The sequence below is a fragment of the Mauremys mutica genome, chromosome 5, assembly GCF_020497125.1.
Source record: "Mauremys mutica isolate MM-2020 ecotype Southern chromosome 5, ASM2049712v1, whole genome shotgun sequence".
NCBI lineage: Eukaryota > Metazoa > Chordata > Testudines > Geoemydidae > Mauremys > Mauremys mutica.
Window position 1 is genome coordinate 21,997,842 of NC_059076.1, and position 25,605 is coordinate 22,023,446.

Sequence of the window (25,605 nt, forward strand, 5' to 3'; positions counted from 1 at the left end):
ACTATCTTCTACCCTGCAGCGCCCTTGCAAAATTCGACTCACCCACTCACCCAGGGTTAGTCAACTATCAAGTGTATCAGCAGTGTTGTGGGTAAGGGGGGAGGGTTTGGGCCTAGGTTAGCCATCTTTCATGACAATTTTGCAAGGCTGATGTTTCTTTTTGAACCTTTTTCTCCCCCAATTTGTAGCTGAGCATCAAATGGGAGTAACTCCAGATTCAGCCCATAAGCTTCTGTACGATAGAGTAAGAACAAAATGGAGAAGTGAAACAGACTTGGTGGTTTGTTTTCTGTGCTCAGGCTGCAAACTTGAGTTGCCAGGGAAGGTCCTGGTGTAACCGCTCCCATCCCCACCCACTGAAATTTTGCAGCTATGCACTTTCTTAGGGACATGGTGAATTCTCCATCACGTGCACTTCTAAGTGAAAACTAGAAGTCTCTCTAAAGGATATGCTGTAACTGAATCAGAAGTTATGCACTTGATGCAGAACTTATTGGGTGAGATTATGTGATCTGTGTTATGCAGGCAAGTCAGACTAGATCATAAAAGTTAAGGCATTTAACTGGACTAAATCCATTAATCTATTCTTGCCTGTCCATGACAGAGAGGACTTCTGGACTGCACAACTAACTGGTGCAGTTTAAAACAACGTCTACCTCTATGAATACCAGAAGCAGTTAGGGGGTCAAAAGGGAGGAAACCCCCCCCATTTTTCAAAAATTCAAGGAAGGAACTCTTATTTTAACTGTACTGACTGACCCAGACCTATTCATAATAATTATGGGTAGACAAAAAAACTACTCTCCTCAACCTCCAGCAGCATGAGGTGCTCTCTGCTTATAGTGAACCTTTAAACCATCTAATCTAACCTGCTTAGCTGAACCACTCTGCATTTAATACAGCTCAAAATTTTGGCATTAAATAGACAAATGGTGGTAATCCGTTCTCCCTTCCATCCAAAAAAGCTTCCTCACTACATTAGAGACCAAGTTAAACATTTGTAATTAAAATGCTGCGGGAAGGCCAATAAGCAAGTTAGTGGCTCTAGCAAAAACTTAAGCATCTTGGAAAGCTGAACAATGACAAAATGTATGATTTCTGAGTCTTGATTCCCACAGCCATATTTTGATTAAGTGAGTGGTTTTGGTAATTTCCTTTGTTAGAGAAAAATTCAACACAAAGAAGCTCAGAAACATCTGAAATTCCAAAGAAAGGCAAATCCTTCCAAGCCTGATTCTAAACCAGCAAGCTGATCTGGTCATGCACACACGGACAATTCCTGCCTAGGACAATTCCTGCCTAGACTTACCACGTAGCCCCCTGAAGCTAGCGAGTTGAGTAAGACAACCCTTCACTGAACTTGCTTTGTTTGCTTAAACCCAATTTCTCTCTTCCTTCTATGATTTTTAAACTTTCTTCAGTGTTTATTTTATTGATGATTATGGACAAGAGAAGAACATTTACTGACGCTATTCTTTGATTCCCAGTGTTTCACAAGGCTTCATAAAGAGAAGCTGCAGAAAAGTCATCAGAAGCCACAGGCTTGAAGAATAGCTACTTTTAAAAGCTTCCAATTAAAAATAAAGGCAACTTGTGGTTTTAAAAATAATTCAGCTATTCATTGTGACGAATGAGTGGAGTTTGCAATACAGGGAAATGCAAGAGTAAAAGACAGTAAAGATCAAACAGGAAACATTTCATTGCTGTGCAGGAACATTAGGTTTGTCATGCTGCCAAAGGGTATGACTTTGTTGCCATTCAGTGGAATGTAAATACTCTCCAAGGAATACACAACTGGCAACTGTAGATAATTTGGGACCATTACACAGCTTGAGACATTGAAACATCAGAAGCAGAATAAAAACCAAATGGTCACCTACTTACAAATTGAGTCACAAAAGGCAACACATTTAACTCAAAGTAGGTGGCTTATATTCTAGGGGAAATCCAAAGCTGAGGCAACACTTAAAAAGGTAAAATGAAGCTTTACAATATGAGAGTGTGCATGCACTAGAAAGGCCTTCTCAGAACTAACTCACATGGAACTGGCTTACAAGGCCATAGAAAACACATCTCACTTACATAGGGGCTATGATCAAAATAGCAATTTAAGCCCGGATTCCACTTTAGAAGTAGCTTTTGTATTAGACCAGTTTTACTCTCCCCCGAGTTTATGAAGCCATCCTGGGGTGTCTTGCTTTTAGACAGCAAGACATACCATAACAGGCCATTTATCATTAGTGGGTAATGAATACCCCGTTTTACACCTTGAATAGACTGGCTTATTTAATCAAAGACAATGAAGTCCAAGCTGGCTGTAGTGTAGTGTTCATTTCAACTGCTGACGTCTCAACCACTTCAATTCTAAAGACAGCAAAGCAAAGGTCACATCAGAGAATACCGGTGGGAAACACATGAGCATCCATCTGGCACTGCCCAGCTTGCAGAAACAGTAGCAGAAATGACAAATGCCAACCTAAATCTTCCCCCGACTGGGATTTGAGGAATTGAATTCGTGTTTGTTTCTAATACATATAACCTTTGTTATGTCTTTTGAGGAGGCCCAGGTTTTGTGGCCTTTGGGGGACCCTTCACATAATCTCTTACACCCATCATCATGATTAAACTCCATCTTCTCTGGCAGCAACACTACCACACCACTTTGTACACCACAAAACCAACAAAGCAGTGTGACACGGGAGAAAGCAACCCAAATACCAACTGCTGTTAAAGACTATTTCTCTGCTATTTAGTTTTGCCATGTAGGGAAGATCATATCAAATGTTTACATTAATTTTTTAATTAAGTGTTTACAATAAAAAATAGCCATTAACAGATAATATGATTAACATAATAAATTAATACTTCACATAACCTATAAAAGAAACTAAGCTTTCCTAGAACATTAATTACAGTAGTGGAGTAGTGAGGCACCAATGCTGAACCCAAAACAGTGGTCTATTAGCTTTCTCACAGTCCTTGTCAGTGTTATGAGACTCCAAACAGTCCTATACAGTCTTTTGCCCCTCAAGATTTGAACAAAAGCAGGAAGAGCCAAACAAACCTATCAACATTTAGATCCACCAGTCCTGACAAAGACTGAAGACATGACTAAAAAGGTCCCCTATGAAGGTTATGTCTATTGTTCTCTGTTGGAGATTTCTCCTGAGGTACTTAGCCCTGTGATTCCCCCTCTCCCCCCTTCCCCACCCCCACAAATTGCTCTTCACATTCTAGTGATTACTTGAAATATTTATCATCACAAATAAAACCCCCAAAGAAACAAATTAAATTCTCTATTTGCAACTAGTAGATTTTTTTTTTCTTCCTATTAGCCCTACTTTGGAGAGACCTCAGTGAGCAAGAACCATTTTCAGCAGTCTCTTTACCAATAGAAAGCAGTAGGAATTTCTCCACTGGGCACAAGAGACAGCTCTGAATACTTAAGGTATTGTAAATATTACTTCAGCACTTTGGCAATGGCTAGGACGATTATATATATTTATTATTTTTTAAATTTAACTTGGCAATGTGTCCTGATGCATCCAAAAATGGGCAGTTTGCTAGACAGTGAAATGTCTAACAATGCTTCCTTTGTGTAAATGGAGATTCCAGGAGTTGAGCTTTCTATAATATTTCTGAAGTATGAAGCTCTGAAGTGCATGATCAGGCTTTAACAGTGAGCGTATAAAACTGAAGCAGCACTTACTTAAGAACCTTATACAATAGCCGCAAAAATACTTACCAGAGCTGTAGCACTAGCACCTTGGTTGATTTAAATGAAGCCCTGTCACAGACACTTTATTCCATGGCTGACTTGGATTTTCTCCATTCAGCAGTCCAACAGTAAATAAAACTCAATCACTAAACCATTAACAGCTTTGACCAGAACTGATCAGCTTCTCCCCACCTTCTGGGTTGAGAACACGTTCAAACGTATCAAGACATTACTAATTCTATTACAGTATGCATTAAACACCACCCTGATGCAACATAAAATTGTCCCCTATGGACTAAAGGAGAATATTTCCATCCAAGACCATGACATGATTAATGCTGAGGGTGGAATGGGTTAACAGTAGTAGTAATGCCACAGAAGAAAGCATCTTGGGATGTCTGTATGGAACAGGACATGCCAGCGGATTTTGCAGAGAAACTTTTTCATTTTTAAAGTTATGCTTAAGTTTCACCCTGTGCCGAATACCTCCCACAATGCTTAGCGATTTGGTGCATGGCTTTTGAATTGTTCTGAGCCTTGTGTATAATGTGTTGTCCAATAACAAGCTATTATCTACCTTTCCAATACAGACAAGTCTAACCTATAACAGCTGAACAGAAACAGCCATCTTAACTTACAGCTACCTCTTTGCCAGAGCAGTCTTGGTACAGATACCTTTATTAGCATCGTAATGAGTGGTGTTTGCCTATGGAGTTGTGGGATGTTGATGCAGTTAGTGGAAAGTTGGATGCTTGCCTAAAACCTTTCACCTTCCAATTTCAAAATCACCTTAAAGATATTGACAGGTAAGTTCTGGAGAATCTTTGTGTTAGTCTATGCATGAACACTATATCTGCAGCGAATGGGATCTGCATTTAGCAACAACAGACTATTAGGGAGAAATTACAGAAACAACCAGAAAGGTCTCAAAACCTTCCCAGGCAAAGTATATGTCAGCACAGACAGTGTGAATTTGATGCTGAGCTCATGACAGTTAGATAGAAGTAGTGCTTAAATTAAGCAGTGTTTGCACAGGTACTGTGCAGGATTTCCCACACAGCTTCTGTATCATGTTATAGTAGCTCCTACTTGAAAACAGACTGAATACATACCAAAATTGTGAGGTAGTTTAGTCATACAGATAAATATCTCCAAGGGGACCAATAATGGGAATAAATTAATTTTCACTTGTGTCTAAATTCAACTTTTACCCTAGGTCTCCAGAGATGGAAGGCTATGCACTGAACATTCAACTAACATTCTACCCACAGTTCCACAGGATTGGAACAAGGCTACTTGCATTTATAGAACTGTGTATCTAGTGCCACTTTTTTATTCTTCCTCCTCAGTCATCCCAGAGATCCAACAATCAGACATTCAAATGACATCCAGAGTTACAAGAACATTCTGATTTCAAAATTTACAAAAACTGAGGTATATAAAAAAGGTGTTTTGAATATTTATTATGAGAACAGAAGCTTAAGTTACACATATGTACATTAAAAAGAATTAAAATAATTTTAAGAGCTGAGAATTCATTCCACTGCATCATTTTTTTTTATGGCAAAGTTGTTAGGAGGCCCTCATATGTATCTGTAGGCACCTTCAACAGTTCTTCAACCTCTTCTTGTAGAGCCTCAGCTTTTTCCCTCAACAGCATCTGCAGCCACAAATTAAATTATTAGGAGCTAGATCACAAACAGATGCCAGTGCATTTCTGCAATTAGTGGTAAGATGAAACATACCTAGTCATTCAAACACAAACTAAGAAGAAGAAATTAGGTTATTAGGAACAAATTACTATATTCTTGGCTCAAGAATTGCAGGTTATTAGGAGGATTTTCACATTTAATACATCAATATGGCTTTACTGCTCAGAGAAATCTTCTGTATAGAAGCCTATCCATCCTACTTCAGTTTAAGCTTGATATGTCAAATCTAGAAGACTAGACAAAATGTCACAGCATGTACAGATTACAATTTTTATTCTGAAGTTCTAAGAAATGAGCAGAATTTCTTCTTGTTCTATTAATACAGCTATATAAACAGCCAAATTTAGGCCATTTAAACATTATAGTTGCGCAAGGCTTTAAAGCATTTTTGTTAAGAAGAGCACTTCCAACAACAGCCACACTTTAAATTGTAAAAACAAACACTCTGAAAGAAAGTTAACATTAACATGTTGACCATAAAGGTAAAAACAGCAGATGACGGATTCCTTGTATTAAGCAACAGTTGTATGCCTAATATTAAAACCTTAAACATATTCTGGAGAATGACAGCAACTCATGAATGTTTTGTGGCATCGCAGTTATTTTGTTCTTCAGATTTCCGAAGTGTTTCAGCATCAAGTGGTAACAATATAACAATATCCAGTGTGGTGTATATTGTTCTTATTTCTTGGGGCTGTACTTCGAGTCCCTGGCACAGACATAGCTTAGAGAAAAATGCCCGATGCAAGCTAAACTGATAAGCAGTTTTAAACCAGCATAACAGTGTCCACAGTAGAACTTTGTTAAATTGGTGCTAAAACTGTGTAAACCAGCCCTAATTTATACTGATTCTAAGGTCTTCTCCCATATATAAAGTGCTGCTGTCTCAACAGGCTCAATAAATGAGCTCCCTCTGCTGACCTGGCTGTAAAAGTAGAGCTACTTCTAGTCATTCTGACATTGTTGATACTTCAACACAAACAAAGACACAAACTAATAGTGGGAGAGGAAAATGCTGTTGGGTGGGAAGAAAAAGCAAACACTGCTTGTAATTTTTGTTCTGGGATTAGTCACATTTATTATAATCTCTGTTCTTGGATTATTTATCTGTATAGCATCCACCATGCTTTACAGACCCATACAAATCCAAGGTTTTTGCCCTAAGGAGCATGTGTTCTAAACGGATGACATACAAAGTAAAGAGAGGAATAGGGAGGCAGTACCACTGAAAGCAATATGACCACCAATGTGCAGGGCCGCCCCGCAGGGGCCTCCACGAGAATATAGTATTCTATAGTCTTGCAACTTTTTTTTATGGAAGGGGCCCCCGAAATTGCTTTGCCCCAGGCCCCCTGAATCCTCTAGGTGGCCCTGCCAATGTGAAGTTAAGCACACATCTTGTTAGTTCCACAATTTGTGAATAGATTCTTCATGCACATCTTCTATAGTAAATTGGCAATTTTTTAGGGGGTGGGGTGAATGGGCAGGCTGTAATATATAGACCTAAGAAATCTATTCTCCCCAGCCATGATCACTGTTACAATTTCTAGATGTTAAATTCTGAGGCACGAAACTGCCTCACCAGAGTGGTGCATGTGCAATTGTGATTATTGCATTGGGACTAGGAGTCAGGTCACTGATTCACTGCATGACCTCAGGCAAGTCTGCAACTTATTTGCCTCAGTTTTTCCACTTGTAAAATGGGAATAATACTCCACCATCTTGTAAAACCCTTTTAGATCACTGGATGGAAGTAATATTTGCACTTGCATAGCTCTTAGCCGTTGCTGAGGCATGATAGTCAGCATAGGTCTCCTTCATTCCTTTTACAGCAATATGAAGGAAATATGACTGGGGAGGGGGAAGGAGTTAAGAGTATAATTAGAAACCTTATAGAAAAGCTTAATCTTTAATGAAATTTACAGGCAAATAGGATATCCTTCATATTTCTTATTCTATCTATATTCATAATCCTTCAGTGGTATTTCCTTCATATTGCTATAAAAGGAATGAGGGAGGGACACACACTCTCCCCCTCTCCCTCTCCCTCTCTCTGATTAATACATGGGAGATTTAAGTGGGAAACTCCCACTAGTAAATTTTGCATGTTGATCGTAGCTCAGGGGTTGCCAGCCTTTCAGAAGTGGTGTGCCGACTCTTCATTTATTCACTCTAATTTAAGGTTTCACGTGCCAGTAATACATTTTAACCTTTTTAGAAGGTCTCTTTCTATAAGTCTATAATATGTAACTAAAATATTGTTGTATGTAAAGTAAATAAGGTTTTTAAAATGTTTAAGAAGCTTCATTTAAAATTAAATTAAAATGCAGAGCCCCCCAGACCTGTGGCCAGGACCCGGGCAGTGTGAGAGCCACTGAAAATCAGCTTGCGTGCCGCTTTCGGCACGTGTACCATAGGTTGCCTATCCCTGTCCTAGCTAGTCACAAATTACCTCATCAATCTCTTGGGGAAAGATTACTAAATGGAAAAATATTTAGTTTCCTCAAAGTTTTCACTCAGAGTTCCATCTTTGCCAATATCCCTTTGACAGCTCAAATAGTCAAGTTTTGCTCACCTTTGCGGATGAAACTATTTGTCTGGCTTGACGTCGTGACAAATGCTCGATCATCTTCACCAGTGTTTCTGGATCTGCATTAGCTAGATGTGCTAGAGTTTTGTATCCTGAATCATACAGCTGTTTTGCTCGAGACTTTAAGCCAAAAATAAAGCAATATTAGAAATTAGATTAGTAAATAAGAAGTGCAAGGAACTTGTCAGTAAGTCCAAAACTCTGCTCTGACCTCACAAGTTGTTCAGCTAATCTCGGATTACTTCCAACGGCAGACTAATACTGTAGGTATATGAAGTCCAGTCACTGTTACAAAAGTTCACCTAATAATTACATCTGTTCCTGAAAAGCCATTATTTCCTCTCTACATCCTTGTTCAGCTCTTAGTACCCTTTCTGCCTCTTCCACATTATTTCCTCTCAAAAAATGGATCTGTATAGACCTGACTTTCCTCTTATTGTCATCTCTCTCTCAGCACTCATTGTTCTCCAGGGGAGCTGAGCACATCTGAAAAATCTGGCCACTTAATTTAGGTGCCTAAATGGAAGCAGCTGAGTGCTGAGCTGAGTTCTTTTGAAAATCTGGCCCTTAATTTTTGAACCTCTGATGACTGTCACTACCATGAAATCAGACGCTTAAGAGCCACACAGCCTCAGACAATAAGCTCAGAATTAAAAAGCTATTTTAATTTTATAGCTCACAAAATGTTTTATTTTTCTTCTAACAGTAATACCACCCTTGTTTACTTTAGTATTGGGTGCAAAGCTGTGACTGTGGACTCTCATATAATGACAGGAGAGGTATAGTACTTAAGGAATAGGATTCTTATTTTTATTATTTGTTTTCCTTTTCTTAGGCATTTTATTAGGGCTCACACTGTTATGATGAAAAGAAACAAAAGCGGCCAAAAAGAGACACTTACAAGAAAGATCTTTGTTGCAAAATTACTTGTGCTCGGTCTTACACAGTTTAAATGAAGACCATCTCCAGTCTGACCATGGATGTCACGTTTTTCAAACAAAACAAGGTTAACAAAGATTGTTCTGTAACTTGAGATATATAAACAGCTGAACTTTAATGCACAAATGCGATCCCCAGGCTTCACTGAACTACCTTCCAGCTTTTTTTTTTTTCTTCTCTTGCTTAGTTCCATGAATTTTCTTCTATTTATTTGGTTCTATCTGCTTAAAATTTCCCTCTTGATAAAGAAACCAGCCTTAAAAGGTCTAGAGACTTTACAACGTCCTCTAGAGTAGCCATGGACTAAAAACATTTAGCCATAGGATTACAGGGCAGTGGCATGCTGACTTCGTAGAAGAGTAGCTTGGTAGCTACCCGTAACTACCTTCCATGTAGGAAAGACAGTATTGTCCAGTTGTTTTATGTGCTTGATAATTACAGTTTATTGGGTCCAGAGTACCCCCAGGATAGTGAGTTCAGTCCTACAGGAGCGGTTTTATTTCATTAATTTGAAAATATTATTTTAGAGAATCGATACAGACCACAATGTTTGTCCATCAAGCACTTGTGTGTAACATTGGTTTTAGTAGTGTTTCATTCACAAAATTCCATAGGAACCCAGCCTCAAATGCATTGTTGGCCACACACTACATTCAACACCTTTTGATACCAGTAAGGAGCTACTAGAAGGTAGCAGTCATATTTTACGCTGACAGCTGTAAAACAAAACTTTGAAAGAACTGTACAATTCTACTCTACTTCCCTCTGCAGATGACTCCATTCAAAGAGCAACTGTAGAGGTAAACAGACCCAGTTTCCCCTTTGCATCAACTTCAGAAACCTTACCGAGAAAGGGTTGGCCAGCAGAGGGAAACTGATTAGGCTACTAGCTAGTTTCCCTTCCTGGCGTAAAGCACTACTACTGCTCAACCTGATAACAGTAGTAGCATTTGTCCACAATACGGTCTAATTGTGGAGTCATTTAACTTTGAAATGAGGCCAGAGAATGCACATGAAATAGCACTGGGGGCCATATTTACCAAACAGATTCATTTGATATTTGAACACCTCCTTCAGATTAGAGACCAACATGATTTCCTCCTTAAAGTGTGGGCTTGATCAGAAAAGTCACTGTAAAAAAGTGGTAGCTTTCAACTCAAGATAGTCTACTTTGTGCACTTATCTCTTGACTATAGGGATAAATTAAATTACTATACCATTTTTTACTCCTATTAACCCCAGAGAGCCACCAGTACAACAAAAGAGCACCTGGGATTCTATTTTAGCTTGAGCATCAGCAGAATTGGTAACCAGTGTACTATTGTGACATCTGTATTGTTGCTGTTGTAGCAGCCAGAAGGAAAAAGCAACCTGAATGCAAAATTTGAGTTTGAGCGTATATTGCTTATAGGGAAACAGTTTGTTGATAATTCGTACAGTCAACTGCTTGACAACACTTTGGTTTGTTATGAAACATATTCAAGAGCCCAAATAACCAGTATCAGTCAGGTTTATTGCTATAAGCAAATAATAATTAGTACAGGAAAAAGGTTCAATACAATACCAGTCTATGGGAAGCCATCTTGTGCAGCATTATAAAAGGTACTGTGTATATCATCTGAAACTAGATTTAACCAATCAGCTTTCTACTTTGTTTTTCTGGTACCATGGCATACCCCTTACCTCTTTATTCTGAACACATGGATTCCAGGTACGTACCCAGGGCATGAAGGCACCTTCTAAGTTTGTACTAGATACCACATTCATATGCCTCGATCCTGTCAGTTTCTTTATCTACTTAAGCTAAAGCTTACTTCAGCAAATGCATAATGTTATGGGATCTTAGCATAGTGAAAAGTATTATAGTAAAGGTATAGTCCATTTTAGGCTATATAACTGCTATAATGTTTGTGCTTAATGCACAGAAATATATATATCTGGCACAGATCATATATTTTATTAATATGGGGTATATATGTAGCCAGCATATATTGGTCAACACTTTTTACTTATAAACTAAACAGATGAATTATGAAAACCATTGAAACACAAACATGGCCCTCCACATTTAGCAGAATAATGTTCTTTTCATCGTAGAACTTGCACCCCAGAAAGATTTAACAAGATTTTAGCAAAATGCTAGATTCTTAATAAAAATGTTTTTTGTTTTTTTCCATAGGCACTTGGGGACATCATGGTTGAGGTTAGTATAGAAGCTTGGATTTAGGGTTATCTGGACTCCCAAAGTACGTACACTAACCTCTAAAACCCCTGCCACTTCCATAAGAGGGACGAGTTCTGCCTTAACACAATAGGTCAGTCGCTTGGTAAGTTCTGTCAGCAGGGCTTTATAAACCCAAAATTCCTCCAACTCCTGCAGAAACAATGGATATTAAAGTCTGTAAAGTAACTTTAAAATTCTAGTTAAATTCCTGGTATTCTGGTTGGAGCATTGCCAAGGCAGCATATGTGTAGCCTTTGGAAGAGGGCTTATGCCATTTGTAGTAATCCTTCTGGCCAGTTCCAAGAGTTGAGTCCAGCATTCCTCAGCTAGTCCTCCCAAAGCTGGGCCCTTTTGAAGGATGAGGCGATACTTTAGGATAAGAAGTTCTTTGGAAGTCATTTTGGACTTTCTGAATTTGGAAATTTGAAATAGCAGTTGGAGCTGCCAATGCAGCCATGTTTCCAAGATGATGCCATGCAATTAGATGACCTCTAAAAGGTGACACCATTTTAATGTACAGTAGTAAGTTCTAAAATTCTACAGCAGAAAATCAACCTTTTCCTCCGACCCCCGATAAAGACATTTTTATACTTTACATCATGTAAAAGCAAAAATATCCATTTAACATATATTACCTCACAGAAGTGCAGCACACAGGAAGAGAACGAGGCAGCAGAATTCAGGAGATTTTGCACATATCCTCGAGACATGTTAAATTTTTCTGAAACATTCCATATGTTGGTCTCTTTCAGTAGGGCATAAAGAACAAAGGACAGATACAGCCTGTTTATGACACAGTTGTCCACATCCTAGGAACACAGATGCACATGTTCAGTTAGAAGCGTGAGCTAGGATCCCATAGATAAAACTGAAAGAATATCAGAGAAGAACTCTGCATTACTAGGGGGACAGAATATCATCAGAATAGCGCCTTTCCATCTCTAAACACCTCTAATCCTATGAAACAGTCAGATGTAGTAGTGTTGCATTCAAGAATTTGTGAGGTAAGGGAGGAAATAATGGGAAGCATTTTGGTGAAACAAAGTTTAGTTCAGTCTACTCTGACTCTGTATGCCTGAATCTGATTTGCGTTTCTGAAAACTACAATAATTAAGCTGTATGTTTGCCCTGGCCAGCATGAGAGTCCTGGATCCTACTGTTTCCATGGCTATACAATATAATGCACTTTAATAACTTCATATGAGAAAAAATAAGTAACAGGGCATCATGAACTTGAAAAATCGTATTTCTGTCTAAAAACTGTGCATTTCCTAGTTACAAGTCACCCCTAAAATTACCATAACTGTGAGATTAGAGAACCCCAATTATTAGCTGCACTATGAAAAACAATTCAATTGACAAGATTACAATTCTACTATTTTTTCTTTAAATAAAAATAATTTTCAGCCTACCTTTTTGATGGCTTGTCCAGAAGCCTTTTTCGTAATAAAACTTTCAGGGACTCCCACAATAGCTGCTACTTTCTGTTCTACTAAATTTAGCTGGCTGAACTAAAAAGTAAAATCAAAAAACCAAAACTGCAGCTACACACATTTTCTATATTAATCAAATGCAAAACAATACCTTTAAAATATTATATCGTGTAACGCCAATAAAGATATAACGGTTAAAAGACAACTTCAAATCTATAAAATTTTATCCCTTTAAAAATTTCATAAATATATACATTAATACAGATGAACTCTATCTCCCCTCCTGCAACACACCTGCATGTGTACAAACACACACGGAATCACTTCCCCCTCATCTGTAGCATAGCTATTTAAGTGGGCACAAGCATCATTACACAATAGTTTTTGAGCTGCAATATTTGTACTTTTATTTATCACTGGAGATATGCAAGAAGGCAATGAAAATTTGAGAGAACTCCTTTTCAAGCTGACCACTATCAAATTCTAAAACTTTTTAAAGCAGACAAAATAAGTTTTCCTTCAATTTTAGTATCTTTGCATAGAGTTTTGATAAAATATATAAGCAATGCTAAAAAGTACAGCAAAAAAGCCATTTTAAATCAAGTGCTTATCAGATGGCTGGCTCTAATCATTCACAGAAGCAAGCTATGGGAAATATTTTGTTACCGGAAGTTGGCGACTATTCTCCCTTTCTGCCAGCATAAGGGTAGCCACGCAAAGGTCTTTGGAATGTTTTATTTTACTTCCCCCTGCCCTCAAGTACGTTTAGTACTTTTTATGAAGGATGCTCTAAAAATAAAATGTATTTTTATAATGTAAATAGAGTACAAAAGCGATCTCTTAGTCTTCTATTAACCCCTTCAGCATCAACCAATTTATTTGGTTTTACCCAGAACTCAGCAGTTTCCTTGGCTACACTTTGAACTGCCTCTGACTTCAGACTTTCCAGTTGTATCTTGACTTTCACATCAGAACGGTATTTATATAAAGTAAACCATAAGCTTTAGGGATTTTAACGTTATCATTGACATATTACACTTTATGATCACTGTCTAGGGTATGTCTACACTGCAGCTGGGAGTATACATCCCAGAACAGGCCAACAGACTCACAACATACTAGCTCTGCTTGAGCTAGAGTACTAAAAATAGCAGCATAAGCTCGGGCAGCACAGGCAGGATCTCAGGCTAAGTTGCCTGTGTACAATTACGTTCACCCCCCGCCTATATACTCGGATGACTAGCTTGAGCCACTGACTGTGCTACATTGGCCACACTGCTATTTTTAGTGTGCTAGCTTGAGTGGATGCAAGTCATCGGTCTAGTCATGCTCGGAAGCACACTCCCAGCTGCAGTGCAGACATACCCTGAGAGAGGCTTTACAGTTCAGAGATCTAGCCAGACCCAAGTACAACTAAAAATCATAAGATGCAAAACTACATCTTAAGACTACTTAAAACAAAACTACTGCTTTGTGCTGTGTTAAGAAGCAGCTGTTATATATCTCAATTCTCCTGGTGAAGAGCTCATTGGATCACACGGTTCTAACGAGTAAAATAATAAACTGATTTAGCATATCATTATATTTGATTCTTAATGCTACCGTACTGGCTACAGTTACATTTTGAATCAATATGATTGTTTCCCCTTAGTTTCTCTATAATAAATGTTCATGGGTATATTAGCTCGTCCCTTTTCTTTAACCTATTAATTTTAGCTGCTAGGTGGCTAGTACAGTAACTCCTCGCTTAACATTGTAGTTCTGTTCCTGAAAAATGCAACTTTAAGTGAAACGATGTTAAGCGAATCCAATTTCCCCATAAGAATTAATGTAAATAGGGGGGCTTAGGTTCCAGGGAATTTTTTTTCACCAGACAAAAAGCTATATATTATATAGATATACACACAAACAATTTAATATTGTTCACAGCTATGAGGATTGTGAACCTTGGTTGTCGCCCCAAGCGGCGAAGGGGGTGGGGGGAGCAAAAGGCCGCGATCAGCGGCACTTTGGCAGCTGCTCTACCGCACCGCTTCATTCTTCGGCGGCCGGTCCTTCCCTCCGAGAGGCACTGAAGGACCCGCTGCCGAATTGCCACCAAAGTCCCAGACATGCCGCCCCTTTACATTAGCTGCCCCAAGCACCTACTTCCTGCACTGTTACCTGGAGCCAGCCCTGGCTGCAACGGGGTGTTCTTCCTGCAAGCAGTAGACAAAGCAGGCAGCTGCCAAATGATGTTAGAAGGGAGCACTGCACAACTTTAAACGAGCATGTTCCCTAACTGATCAGCAACGTAACAATGAAACAACGTTAACCGGGATGACTTTAAGTGAGGAGTTACTGTAGTTCAAAAGGTTTACTCCTGGAGGAATTCTGCACCACTGCACAATGCAGAAGTTTGCAAAAATTAATGTTGGGCATGTAGGGAAATAACCCACTTCCTTCCCTGACGAACCAAGGGACACACCCCACTCATGAACTTATTTGCTACACCAATACTGACTTGGACTCTTAATACATTCCATGGGTGGCATACCCAAGCCCACTTATCCACTGATGCTCTAAAAACTCCTGTACCCCAATCTGGGTCTATGCTGGTTATGTGATATGTATGTATCTCATGATCCTTGTAACCGATACCTGTAATTCCTCATAACTCAAGCCTGACCCCAGATGTACAGTACCTTCTCTCTTGTGTATATTTAAATATACACATTAACTTTAATAAAATTTTTAAATCTTTCCTTTTTTCCCCCTACAGAAATGGGCTGCAGAAATGTTGGCCGCCGAAGTGCCGGCGGAAATAGTGGCAACCGATTGAGCTGCCGCCGAATTGCTTCCACTATCTTCTGTCTTCGGTGGCATTTCGGCGGTGGCTCTTTCGAATCGGGCCCCGCATGTCCTAAAGCCAGCCCTGTCTGGGGGCTAGTGTGAGAGAGTGTCTGGGCCAGAGGGGACCCGCAGCTGGCCCCTGGGTGGGAGAAGGTGAGAATGTCTGGGCTGGCGAGAGGGGAGAGAGAGGGAGTAGAGGGTGTGAGTGTCTGGGCTGGGACAGGGGGTGGGGGGGTCCCGCTGGGCTTTGGGGGGTAGAAAGTGTGAGAGTCTGGGCCAGGGTGGCCCCACGGCTGGGCTCTAGAGGGGAGGGGTTGTGGATGTCTGGGCTGGGGGTGCTGCAGCTGAGCCGGAGGGTGTGGTGAGTGTCTGGGCTGGGGGCGCTCTGCAGCTGAGCTCTGGAGGGATGGGGAAGGTGAGTGTCTGGGCCGGGGGGGCCGTAGCTGGGCTCTGGGGCGGGGGTGCGTTTCTGGCCCCCTTGCTGGGCTATGGGAGGACGGGGGGGCAGAGAAGCAGGAACTGGGTTGTCGTAGGGGTTTCTTTAACTCTACTCCTGGGGGAATTTGTGTGTGTCTCTGTGTTGTTACAGACATGCCTGCTGACAGGTATTTTGAAATATATTACCAAAATAATTGAAACTGGTGTGATTATATAGTGTTATTTTGACAAATACAATTTGCAAAATTTTAAAATATTGTGCACAGAATTAATTTTTTTGGCGCAGAATTCCCCCAGGAATAAAGGTTACAAACACAAGTGAACAGATAACAGAGGAAGAAAGTTATATAATTCAACCTATATTTTGCTGTGCAGGACAGCACTTGGTATATGGTTGAAGCCATGTCTTACCTGTCTAAAATAGATCATCCAGTCTGGTCTACAGTGATAAGTCATGTCATATGGAGTTGTCAGATAGAGAAGGTGAAGGCAGCTCTCAAGAACCAGCCCCTCAAGACCTTTCTTCAAGTCTCTGTAGAGAGCATCACAATAGGCCAAGTCTATAGAGCCTAAAATGAATAAGTATAAAAGATACCAGTTTATATAACAGTGAGAGTTAAGTATAATATACTGTATCATATGTAATTCTCTCTGTTCTTTCTTTAGGGACCTTTAATAAAGCCCGTATTTCAGTAACCAGCACTCCCAAATCTAATTTGTTAAGTCAATAAGAAATGCATTTTACTAGCCTCAAAATAGCAATACTTCATGTGGATGACACCCTGGGGAGTGTTACTACAACAGAGGCCAAATATACTTGGAACTCATTTGTATAAAAGGAAAAGCAGTTAAAATGAAGGGAAGAATGTAAGATGCTTGGTCTCTATTTATAATGGGGGAATATTTGAATATTAGAACTCAGTAGTCAAGACAGGAACAGCTATACTGGATCAGATCAGTGGTCCTTCTAATTCAGTACCAGATGCTTCAGAAAAAGGTGCAAGAAGGTAGAGCTAATCGGTCTCCCTCATTAGATGACATCAACAGTTAGATTAAATGTCATGCTTTGGGACTTAAGACAGTCTCTACCTTCCACAATTTTTGTTACTGATTATAGCAAGTCTGGAAATTCTCGATATCCATATAAATGTCCAATCCCTTTTTGAATCCTGCTAAGTTCTTGGCCTGAACAATTTCCTGTAGCAACAAGTTCTACAGGCTAATTGCATGTTGTGTGAAAAAAATATTAATCAGTTTTCAGCTTCCCATTTTTAATTTAATTTAATGCCCCTCTACTCTTGAGTTCTGAGAGAAGTCCCTGATCTAACTTCTCAAAAATTGCATATACTTACATTACGTCCCCTCTTTTTCATTTCTTTTCTAAGGTAAACAATCCCAATCTTTTCACTTTCTCTTAATAGGAGTTTTTCGTTTCCCATGATTATTCTTACCACCACTCTGAGCTCTCTCTCATTTAGCAGTATACTTCTTGAGATGGGGAAACGTGCATTGCACACAGTATTCCTCATGAAGCCACACACTGATTTATATAAAGGCATTATAATATTCTCCACCACATTCCTCATTAATCCTAACATCGTTCGCTTTTTTGATCAGTAGCTACACACCAAGCAGAAATCTTAATCTTCACTGAGCTGTCTACAATGATGCCAAGTCCCTTTCCTGAGTTGACAGAGTTAATTTAGAAATCTGAAGAGGTGCACAAGTAATTTACATTTCCCCTGACAATGGGCACTACTTTGCATTTATACACCTTATGTTTGTCATACTGTTTCCCATTCATCTAGCTTATTTAGGGTTCTTTGAAGTTTCTCAAAACCTCTCTGGTCCTGACTAACCTAAATCACTGTATGTCATTTGTAAAACTTGCTACTTCACTACTCACCCCTCTATCCATATGCTTAATTAATACATTAAACAAACATGGGACCTACTACAGAACCCTAGACACCTTGCTGTTAACCTTTTGCCAAGATGAAAATTGACCATTTAATCCTACTCTTCGCTTTCCTGTCCTACCCACTTTTTGACCCATGATAATACTTTGCCTCTCATCCCACGACAACATAGCTTCTTTAGCAGCCTTTTGTGCAGGGCCTTTCTGAAGTCTAAATAGTTTATGCTCACCATTTTTCCTCTGTCTACTACTTTACTAACAGGTTCAAAGAATTCTGAGACATTAGTGAGACATGATTTTCCTTTACAACGGTGTTGGTTACACCTTAGTATATCATGATCTTCCAGGTGTTTTGTTATTTTGATTTTAAATTATCATTTCAGAAAGGAGATAAGAGGTTGGATGAAAGTTTTAAGTGAGTGAAGAAAAGTCGTCCAGATTTTAAATGTTATTGTGAAAAATGTACAATGAAAATGAAGAAAAAACTCTCTCACCTTTGTAGGTAGCTTGACCCAACTGTGTGACCTCTAGATTACTTTGGGATTTTTGTTCCTTTTCAGAGGTTATTTTTCCTTTTAGTAGTCCTTTTTCTATCAGACATCCCAGTGCTTCTCTAGTTATAGCTGAGAGGCTCTTTTCTTTAGACAAAAACTGTTGCTGAACACCAAACAGTGTGCCACACATAAAGTGGTAGATCTCTTCAGGGTTTCTTGCAATCTACAACATTTTAGTATGCGATTGCAACATTATGTTTAAACAATCTGAATATGGTTATGCATAGAGTGATAGCTAAGTGTCAACCTACAATCTTCGTCTAGCTGAAAACATTATGCTTTTTGAAAACATAGGGCAACACTGTTCATTTTATGTTGCTACAGAACTGTGTGATACCTAAGTTATACTACAGACATTCTGGCTGTGAGAGATCAAACACTACATGGCATTCTGCTCTAACATTCCAGCTTTTAGTGTATTACTTTTTTTTTGGGGTGGGTGGGTGCGGGGGGAGGGCTCTTTAAGGAGCGAGTAATACAAAACATGTTTAAAATCAATGAGGAAACAGAGCAGAAACCACTTGGGACTTGTCTACATTAGGAAATTTTATCATCATGTTTCAACATGATTTAACTGAGTTAGCTAACACAATGACGACCTCATCATCATCATTAGTGTAGACAAGGGCAAGTTGTGCTCAGCACTGTGCAAGCTAGTCATGGTTAAACTCAAGGCCTTAGTGAATACTAATGTAACTGATCTCCATCTTAGTGAAACGTACAGTTATTCTGCATCCACACTCTTAATATCAAAATGCATCTCTTTAGTTGCTCACAAAAGAGTTAAATTGTTACCTTTAATCCAACCAAAGACAGGAGCAGGCTTTGGATTCCCTTAGTGAATTCAAGAAAGAGGTTGCTGTAACAGTTCTCCAAAGGACTGTTTACTAAATCCCGAACCTAAAAAACAAAACAATTGTTATTTACACAATTCATTCATAAAGTCTCCACAGGTGAAAAATATTCCACTTTCAAAAAATATCTTGAAGGTTTTTAAAAAAAAATCAAGCTAGTAAATAAGAAAATTGCTGGAGATGTCCAAGTTTTAGGATAAGTTCTTGTGTGAGAGACTACATAGGCTGCAGCTCTGGCTGCCCTCATGACTGCAGAAAAGGGTCCCACAAAAATAATTATTACAAGCAGAGTCAAATAGGTACACAGTTACTGCTGCTTTCAAATGAAGAGCTGGGGGCAAACAATTCAAATCCCCTCCTCCCCCTCATCAACTTCTTCTGATGACTCAAGCTACCACATTTTTTGAGTAAGTTACCAGATGTTTGTCTTTTTCTTGCACTATAAGAATACTTTCACCAGCACTGTCAATGCCAGCTCGACCAGCTCTGCCAATCATCTGCTTATACTGGTTCTTCTTCAGGAACTCAGTAGCAACATAGGGAGCTCTTAAAATAACCCTATGAAAAAAGAAGAGACTTTGAAAAAGCTACGTTCCGTAAACAATCAGTAAAGTTATATTAAACACAAAGCTCTCCCTAAAAGAAAAGTGTCTATTTGCCTCATGATGCAAGACTCATTGTTAATGAGAATTATGCATGCCTGTCAAATACAAAACATACCCCAACAGGTCTATTTGAAAATCAAGAGCAATACTGAGCACGTGGAAAGAATCTTTGATAATATATGAACCAGTGCCAAACTGAATTTTGTATCAGCTTAAGAACTGAATCTAAACACCTTATTAGTGTTAAAAACCCAACAAAAACAAAACAAAAAAACCCAACAAAAAACAAATAAGCAACTATGCCAGCCTGCATTGCTCAGTCATTACATTTTCAAACAAACACCTTTATGCTTTCTCCCAGGCTGCCCTTCACACTTTGGAGGAGCTTCCCATAAACATCCGCAAAACTCAGTCATTCAAAACACACTTTCTCCAAGATGTCAACAAAAAAAGCTTGACGATGGGTAGGGCTGCTAGTGTGCTGAGACCACAGCCTTGCACACTGACTCATACGGTTTCCTTGTATCCCCCCATTTGTCTGTCTGTATCCATCTGTTGTCTCATCCTATACTTGGACTGTAAGCGCCTTAGGGCAGGGGAAGTCTTTTTGTTATGTATTTGTACAGCATCTAACACAATGGGGTTCTGGTGCATGACCAGGTGCTACAGAAATACAAATTATAAACATCACCACAATGTCATCAAGGACTTTTACAGACAACCCACGAGTTGCCTTACCTGCATCTTTATACTGTAGCATCTCCTACCACCGTCTATATTTTTTAAATATTGATTTGATGCAAAATGGGATTCACCTAAACATACAATTTGGACTTCTGTCTACACTCTACAGGGTTTAAGTTTTATTTAAATTGAGAATGTAGCGCAATAGGAGAATTATTTAAAACACAGACATGCATATTCCATGAATTGTCAAATAAAGAACAAAAATGAGTTTATTTCCAAGCCCTCAAATCTCCCTGAGTAATAACTATTTAGAAAGGCTATTTCTAAAGAATTCTGCAAAGAAATAAAGCCAAAATTGCATTTTGTCGCATTCTAGTTATATTGAATAAAAACATCTAAATTTAACAAACAAGATTAAACACAAACTCTGTCTCTAGATCACAGAATTCTAATATTAAAAGGAGACAAATGTGTTTTATACTGCCAGATTATTCAGTAGCAAGCCTACAAAAAATTGTGCCGCTAAGATTTACTAAAACACAAACATTACGGTTTAAATCATGCAATTTAAAAGTTGAGTCAACTTGAATGTAATAACTTACAAAAGTAAGTTAAAATTAGTTTCAGGTATCAGATGCTGTGAGCCCCCTGCCAATTTTTGTGGTTTTATATCACATTTTCCTTTAAAAAAAATTGTTTTTCTTTTCCCTTGCTGCATGAAAAAAACAAACATGTAGGGAAAAGAGATTTCCTACTCAATGCTGACAAATGCACAAAGACAACAAATTGGAATTACATTTTTATTCTCTAATCTCTTTCAGTTATAGTAATTTACTATTGTACATTGATGAGTTAAGACTGCAGGCTATCAATAACCAATTTATCCATTAAAGTGTAATTTATTTTAAAAGCTACTTTTGGATAAGCCCTCTTTTCTTAAGCAGGCAAGAAGCCATTCTCCAAGCCAATCAGAATACATAAGGTAACTGATCACACTGAGAAACAATATGTCAATATCCTGCCAGAGTGTTTAAGTATACCATTTTCGAATGGTAAGACAAGACCATGATGAATAATAAATCATAGCATCTGAAGTTCCAGAATGCATTAATTCAATATTTGTTTTCAGTAAATGCATTAGCATTTACACAGCAACAGGTCATGACCTCAAACATACAGACTGAACAGATGTGCTCTATGCTAATACATTTTTGGGTTGTCTATACTTTTCAATAAAAAGACTATTTTCAGTGTAATTCCACTTAGAAAACTCTCTAAAAATAGCATTATCTGTTTCCTTATTTACTATCTCAGTGATTTAATATAAATTTTTCTCAGTTTATAAGTAAAGTGATGGTTTTCTTAACTGCCAGCTCTATAGATTCTACCTGAAAGCCAAGATGTGTTCTTACTGTCTCATGCACCATCGTAAGTAACAGATTCTGCAACCCAAATTCTGCCCTCAGTTATGCATTTGCAATCATCTGATTTGGTCCTGTAATTGGAATTTAGTTACAATTCTCTTAATTATACTTGAGTCAAAACAGAACACATTTTCATTGTTCAGAAGGATACTGGCCCAGCAAGGTTCCCAGGAGCAAAAAGCAGAAAAATTCATCTTTGAAGTCAGCAGATATGACTAACAACACACAAGGAGAACTATTGAGTAGATTGTGCCATGTCTAATTGCTACTCAGAGTGGAACCTCATTAATATAATGCTGACATCTCCAACTTTAGACAATGCAGGAGTTTTGACAATATAGGGTTTAAATGAATCCTCGCAAATACTTTTTGCATGACTTACCTTCGAGCTGGCAGGTTGACTCCAGCAGCTAGAGTGGATGTGCAAGTAAGAAGGCACAGGACACCTGTAGAATAAGCCTCCTCTATACGTTTCCTTTCGTCACTGGTAAGGCCGCTGTGATGGTAGGCAATACCAAATGGAATGGTTCGCTTTAGAACAGGACAGAGACTTCCCTTACCAATATTCTTCAAGTCCTTAATAAGATCTTGTTTCTCGTTTTCTCTGTGATTTTTATATTCCCTTGAGTGGTTGGGGGTAAATAAACAAACACTCTTAACATTTACATTTTAACAATTCAGTAACTACGTTAAAAAAAAAGGATACTTCTAATTTGCTCCTGCCCATTCTCCATTCCTACTGCAAGAATATGTTCACCTCAACCTTTGAAGTCCAGAAAACATTTTCTAGTGTTTCTAATGTTATTTTTACCAAAATGAGAATCAACGTTAGTCAGCAGCAAAAAAAAATCAACCTATACTCTCAGTCAAGAAAACAGAAAGGATCGTTATGGTAAATGTTCTATTTCAAATGCACTATGAGTGACGAGAATGATACAAACTGCCTACAAGTCTAGTAATAGCACTGATTCTTTTCCTCATAGGCAGCAATCACGATGATGGGAATATCAAGTAGTTAGAGATTTCAATTTTCAGTATCTATTTTGTTAAAGTAATCAGATATACACTCATTTTCAGTGTGTAAGTGCCATGTAACTTCCTAGAAAGATCATTTCTATAGATTTTTTTTTGAATTATTATTGCACGAATCTGAGCATACTGGTTGAGATATTGATTGTTTCATTAACAGTGAAATAAAAAGTTAAGATATTCAACTTTAAAATAAAACCCAACTTTCTGTTTGCATCTTACATTCACAGCATATGTAACAAACACAAAGAGCTGCTTAACAGGTTACTGTTAGGCATGACCAAGAAGAGAACCACTGAGAGGATGAAAGGGACACACAGTAAGTGCTGTAATTTACACAGAACAGTATGAACAAGATGTGAATTCCATAGATGGTCTCTAAAGGAACTTTGTCATTTTTGCTCTTTTTTCTCCCCAGTGTTTATATTTTTTAAGCTGATTCTTGAAAAATTGTATTTTAGTGCCTGTTTTTGTTCTAAACCAAAAATGGACTCTGAAACAGGAGTGTTCTCTTCAAACTATCCTATAACTCCTTTCACCCAGGGCAAGTTAATTTTTTTTGGTTTTCGATCAGGCAAGCATATTTTTTCATCATCATTACCACCATCGTCATGGGAAAAGGCAGGTGATTAATTTTTGTGCTAAAAGAGGTAAACGGTCAAGGCTGATTTGGCATTTCAGGTATACTCTAAAATAGTACTAAGAGAAACATACTTGTTCAGATACTTGCATATCATTTCAGCTACATTTTCACAGTTCTTTTTAGTGGGACAAAAGACTAGGCAGGAGTAATTTGGAATGACTTCTGTCACCAAGGCAATAAGGTGGTCAGGGTCCATCTTCTGCAGATTACTAGAATACTGAAACAAAAGTGGGGGGAGGGGAAGTGTAGTTACTACATGAATTAAACCTAAGGTCCGCACCCTGCAAATCAATTCTGAATCTCCTTTCGCTTTAAAAATGCAGAACATTAAGGGATGCTCAAAATTTGACTAGAGGGAACAGAAAGGTGTGAATGGAACGTTTTGCCTCTTTACTACCATTGGAGCTCATTGGTAACACTGGTGCTACATGTTCGATACTACTGGTAGTCACTATCAAAGGAGAGAAGTACTGGTCTAGAATCAGAAGGTTTTTTGGGGGTGGAGGCAAAGCAAAAAGTAGGTACAGACAACAAGGAGTTCTGATTTTTACATTATGGTCACTCATTCCCAGCTGTTGAGAAGAGAGGATGCTGGGATACCTACCAAGGTGGTTTTCCTGGACCTTGCTCATAGGCTCTCTTTTTGTATCAGCTTCTGGCTAGGTGTCTGAAATTTTCCAAGCACCTCACTCCCCTAGTAAGAAGGGAAAAGTAGTTCTCTCCCTTCTCTCCTGTACAGCTGGGAATAAAATTAAAATCTAAAAAACACCCCTCATGTTAGTATTTGGCCTTCTATAGACCACTTGTCCATTGATATTCTTTCCCTTTATCATACTTTATATTTATGAACCAATGTGTCCTAAAAATACCTTCATTTACCTTAATTTTTTAATACTGTATACCTAAAGAAATGAAAAATTTAATACATTTATCTGCATTACCTTGAAATTAAGAAGACGTGAAAAGGTAAGGCCATTCTCTGCTTTGTTGTCAACTTCATAGATACTATCTTGTATTTTAACATACTCCTTTAATTCTACCTAGGTTGGTTTAAAAAAAAAAGATATATTAATGTTAGTCAAATTACTGTCTGCATCACTACAACTTTTAAACTATGAGATCTCTTGGAAATACATTTCCAAACTCCAAAAAAATAAAGAACCATTCTTATCTCCACACTCAAGAGCTGGCATAAGGCATTGACTTGCCTGTCCCTTACCTCCAAGAATTCATTACCTCAAGAAAATATACCCCTCTTCTACCAAGTGGTAAAGTACAGCTTGGCTGATGCTGTGAGCTTCAGGGCTAGTGCACAAGTAATTTACTTTCAGTTTTGCATGCTATTTCATCTAATGTTAGTTACCTTGAAGGGAATCAGTAAAGCTAAGTATCTTTCTGAATTGCTACAGCAGAAGTTAAATATAGTTTATATTGTGTGCCACTTCCACTGCTGCCACCTATCTTTTAGAAAATAAATGTGATTTGTCCCTGGAAATCCAGGCAATCCAAACAATGAAGGACATACGTTTTTAATTCTGAAAGCTAAGGATCACTTTTTTAAACATCAAACTGTATACCCTCTTTTCCCTGCCCAGGTAGAGAAAACAAACGAGAGATTTCAGCCCAAAGGTTTTTTGTTTGCTTTTTTTAAAAAGGTAACTGAAGCATCTGATTGAAGAAGCTCAGAATACAAGTGCCTTCTCAATCACAAAGAAGGGCTGGCCTACTTATAAATTTTGTACCACCTTAACTGAATTGATTTAGAAACCAACACAGTTAAAGCAGTACAACCCCCTAGTGCAGACATTTATGGAAATAAGCTGAACAGATACAAGCACCTTTATACCAGTATAACTTTGTTTGCACTTGGGGGTTATACTGCTTTAAACTGTGTTGGTTTCTAAATCAGTGTAATTGGTACAAAAACTGTGTGTTGAAAGCTCAAAGTATGAAACTAGCAGTCACTTTTAACTTTAAAAATGTTAAGCAATAGTTTTCCCTAGTC

General features: G+C 38.4%; 1 protein-coding gene across 5 annotated transcripts in view; it reads right to left on the reverse strand.

Moving 5' to 3' along the window:
- Positions 1-5,164: 5,164 nt before the first annotated feature.
- HELQ (helicase, POLQ like) overlaps positions 5,165-25,605 on the reverse strand; it is a 34,066-nt gene continuing 13,625 nt past the window's right edge. For 4 of the 5 annotated variants that reach the window (XM_045017343.1, XM_045017344.1, XM_045017345.1 and 1 more), the window contains 12 exons: positions 24,542-24,640; positions 23,672-23,817; positions 22,311-22,550; positions 19,629-19,770; positions 19,154-19,258; positions 18,299-18,521; positions 16,298-16,455; positions 12,596-12,694; positions 11,819-11,992; positions 11,220-11,333; positions 8,006-8,140; positions 5,165-5,378 (listed from right to left, as the gene is read on the reverse strand). In XM_045017343.1, coding sequence (XP_044873278.1) covers positions 5,277-5,378; positions 8,006-8,140; positions 11,220-11,333; positions 11,819-11,992; positions 12,596-12,694; positions 16,298-16,455; positions 18,299-18,521; positions 19,154-19,258; positions 19,629-19,770; positions 22,311-22,550; positions 23,672-23,817; positions 24,542-24,640 — 1,737 coding nt within the window. In that variant the 3' untranslated portion in view covers positions 5,165-5,276. Of the gene's footprint in view, positions 5,379-8,005; positions 8,141-11,219; positions 11,334-11,818; positions 11,993-12,595; positions 12,695-13,282; positions 13,406-16,297; positions 16,456-18,298; positions 18,522-19,153; positions 19,259-19,628; positions 19,771-22,310; positions 22,551-23,671; positions 23,818-24,541; positions 24,641-25,605 lie in introns of those variants that run through there. The other variant, XR_006579503.1, reaches the window with a different exon arrangement.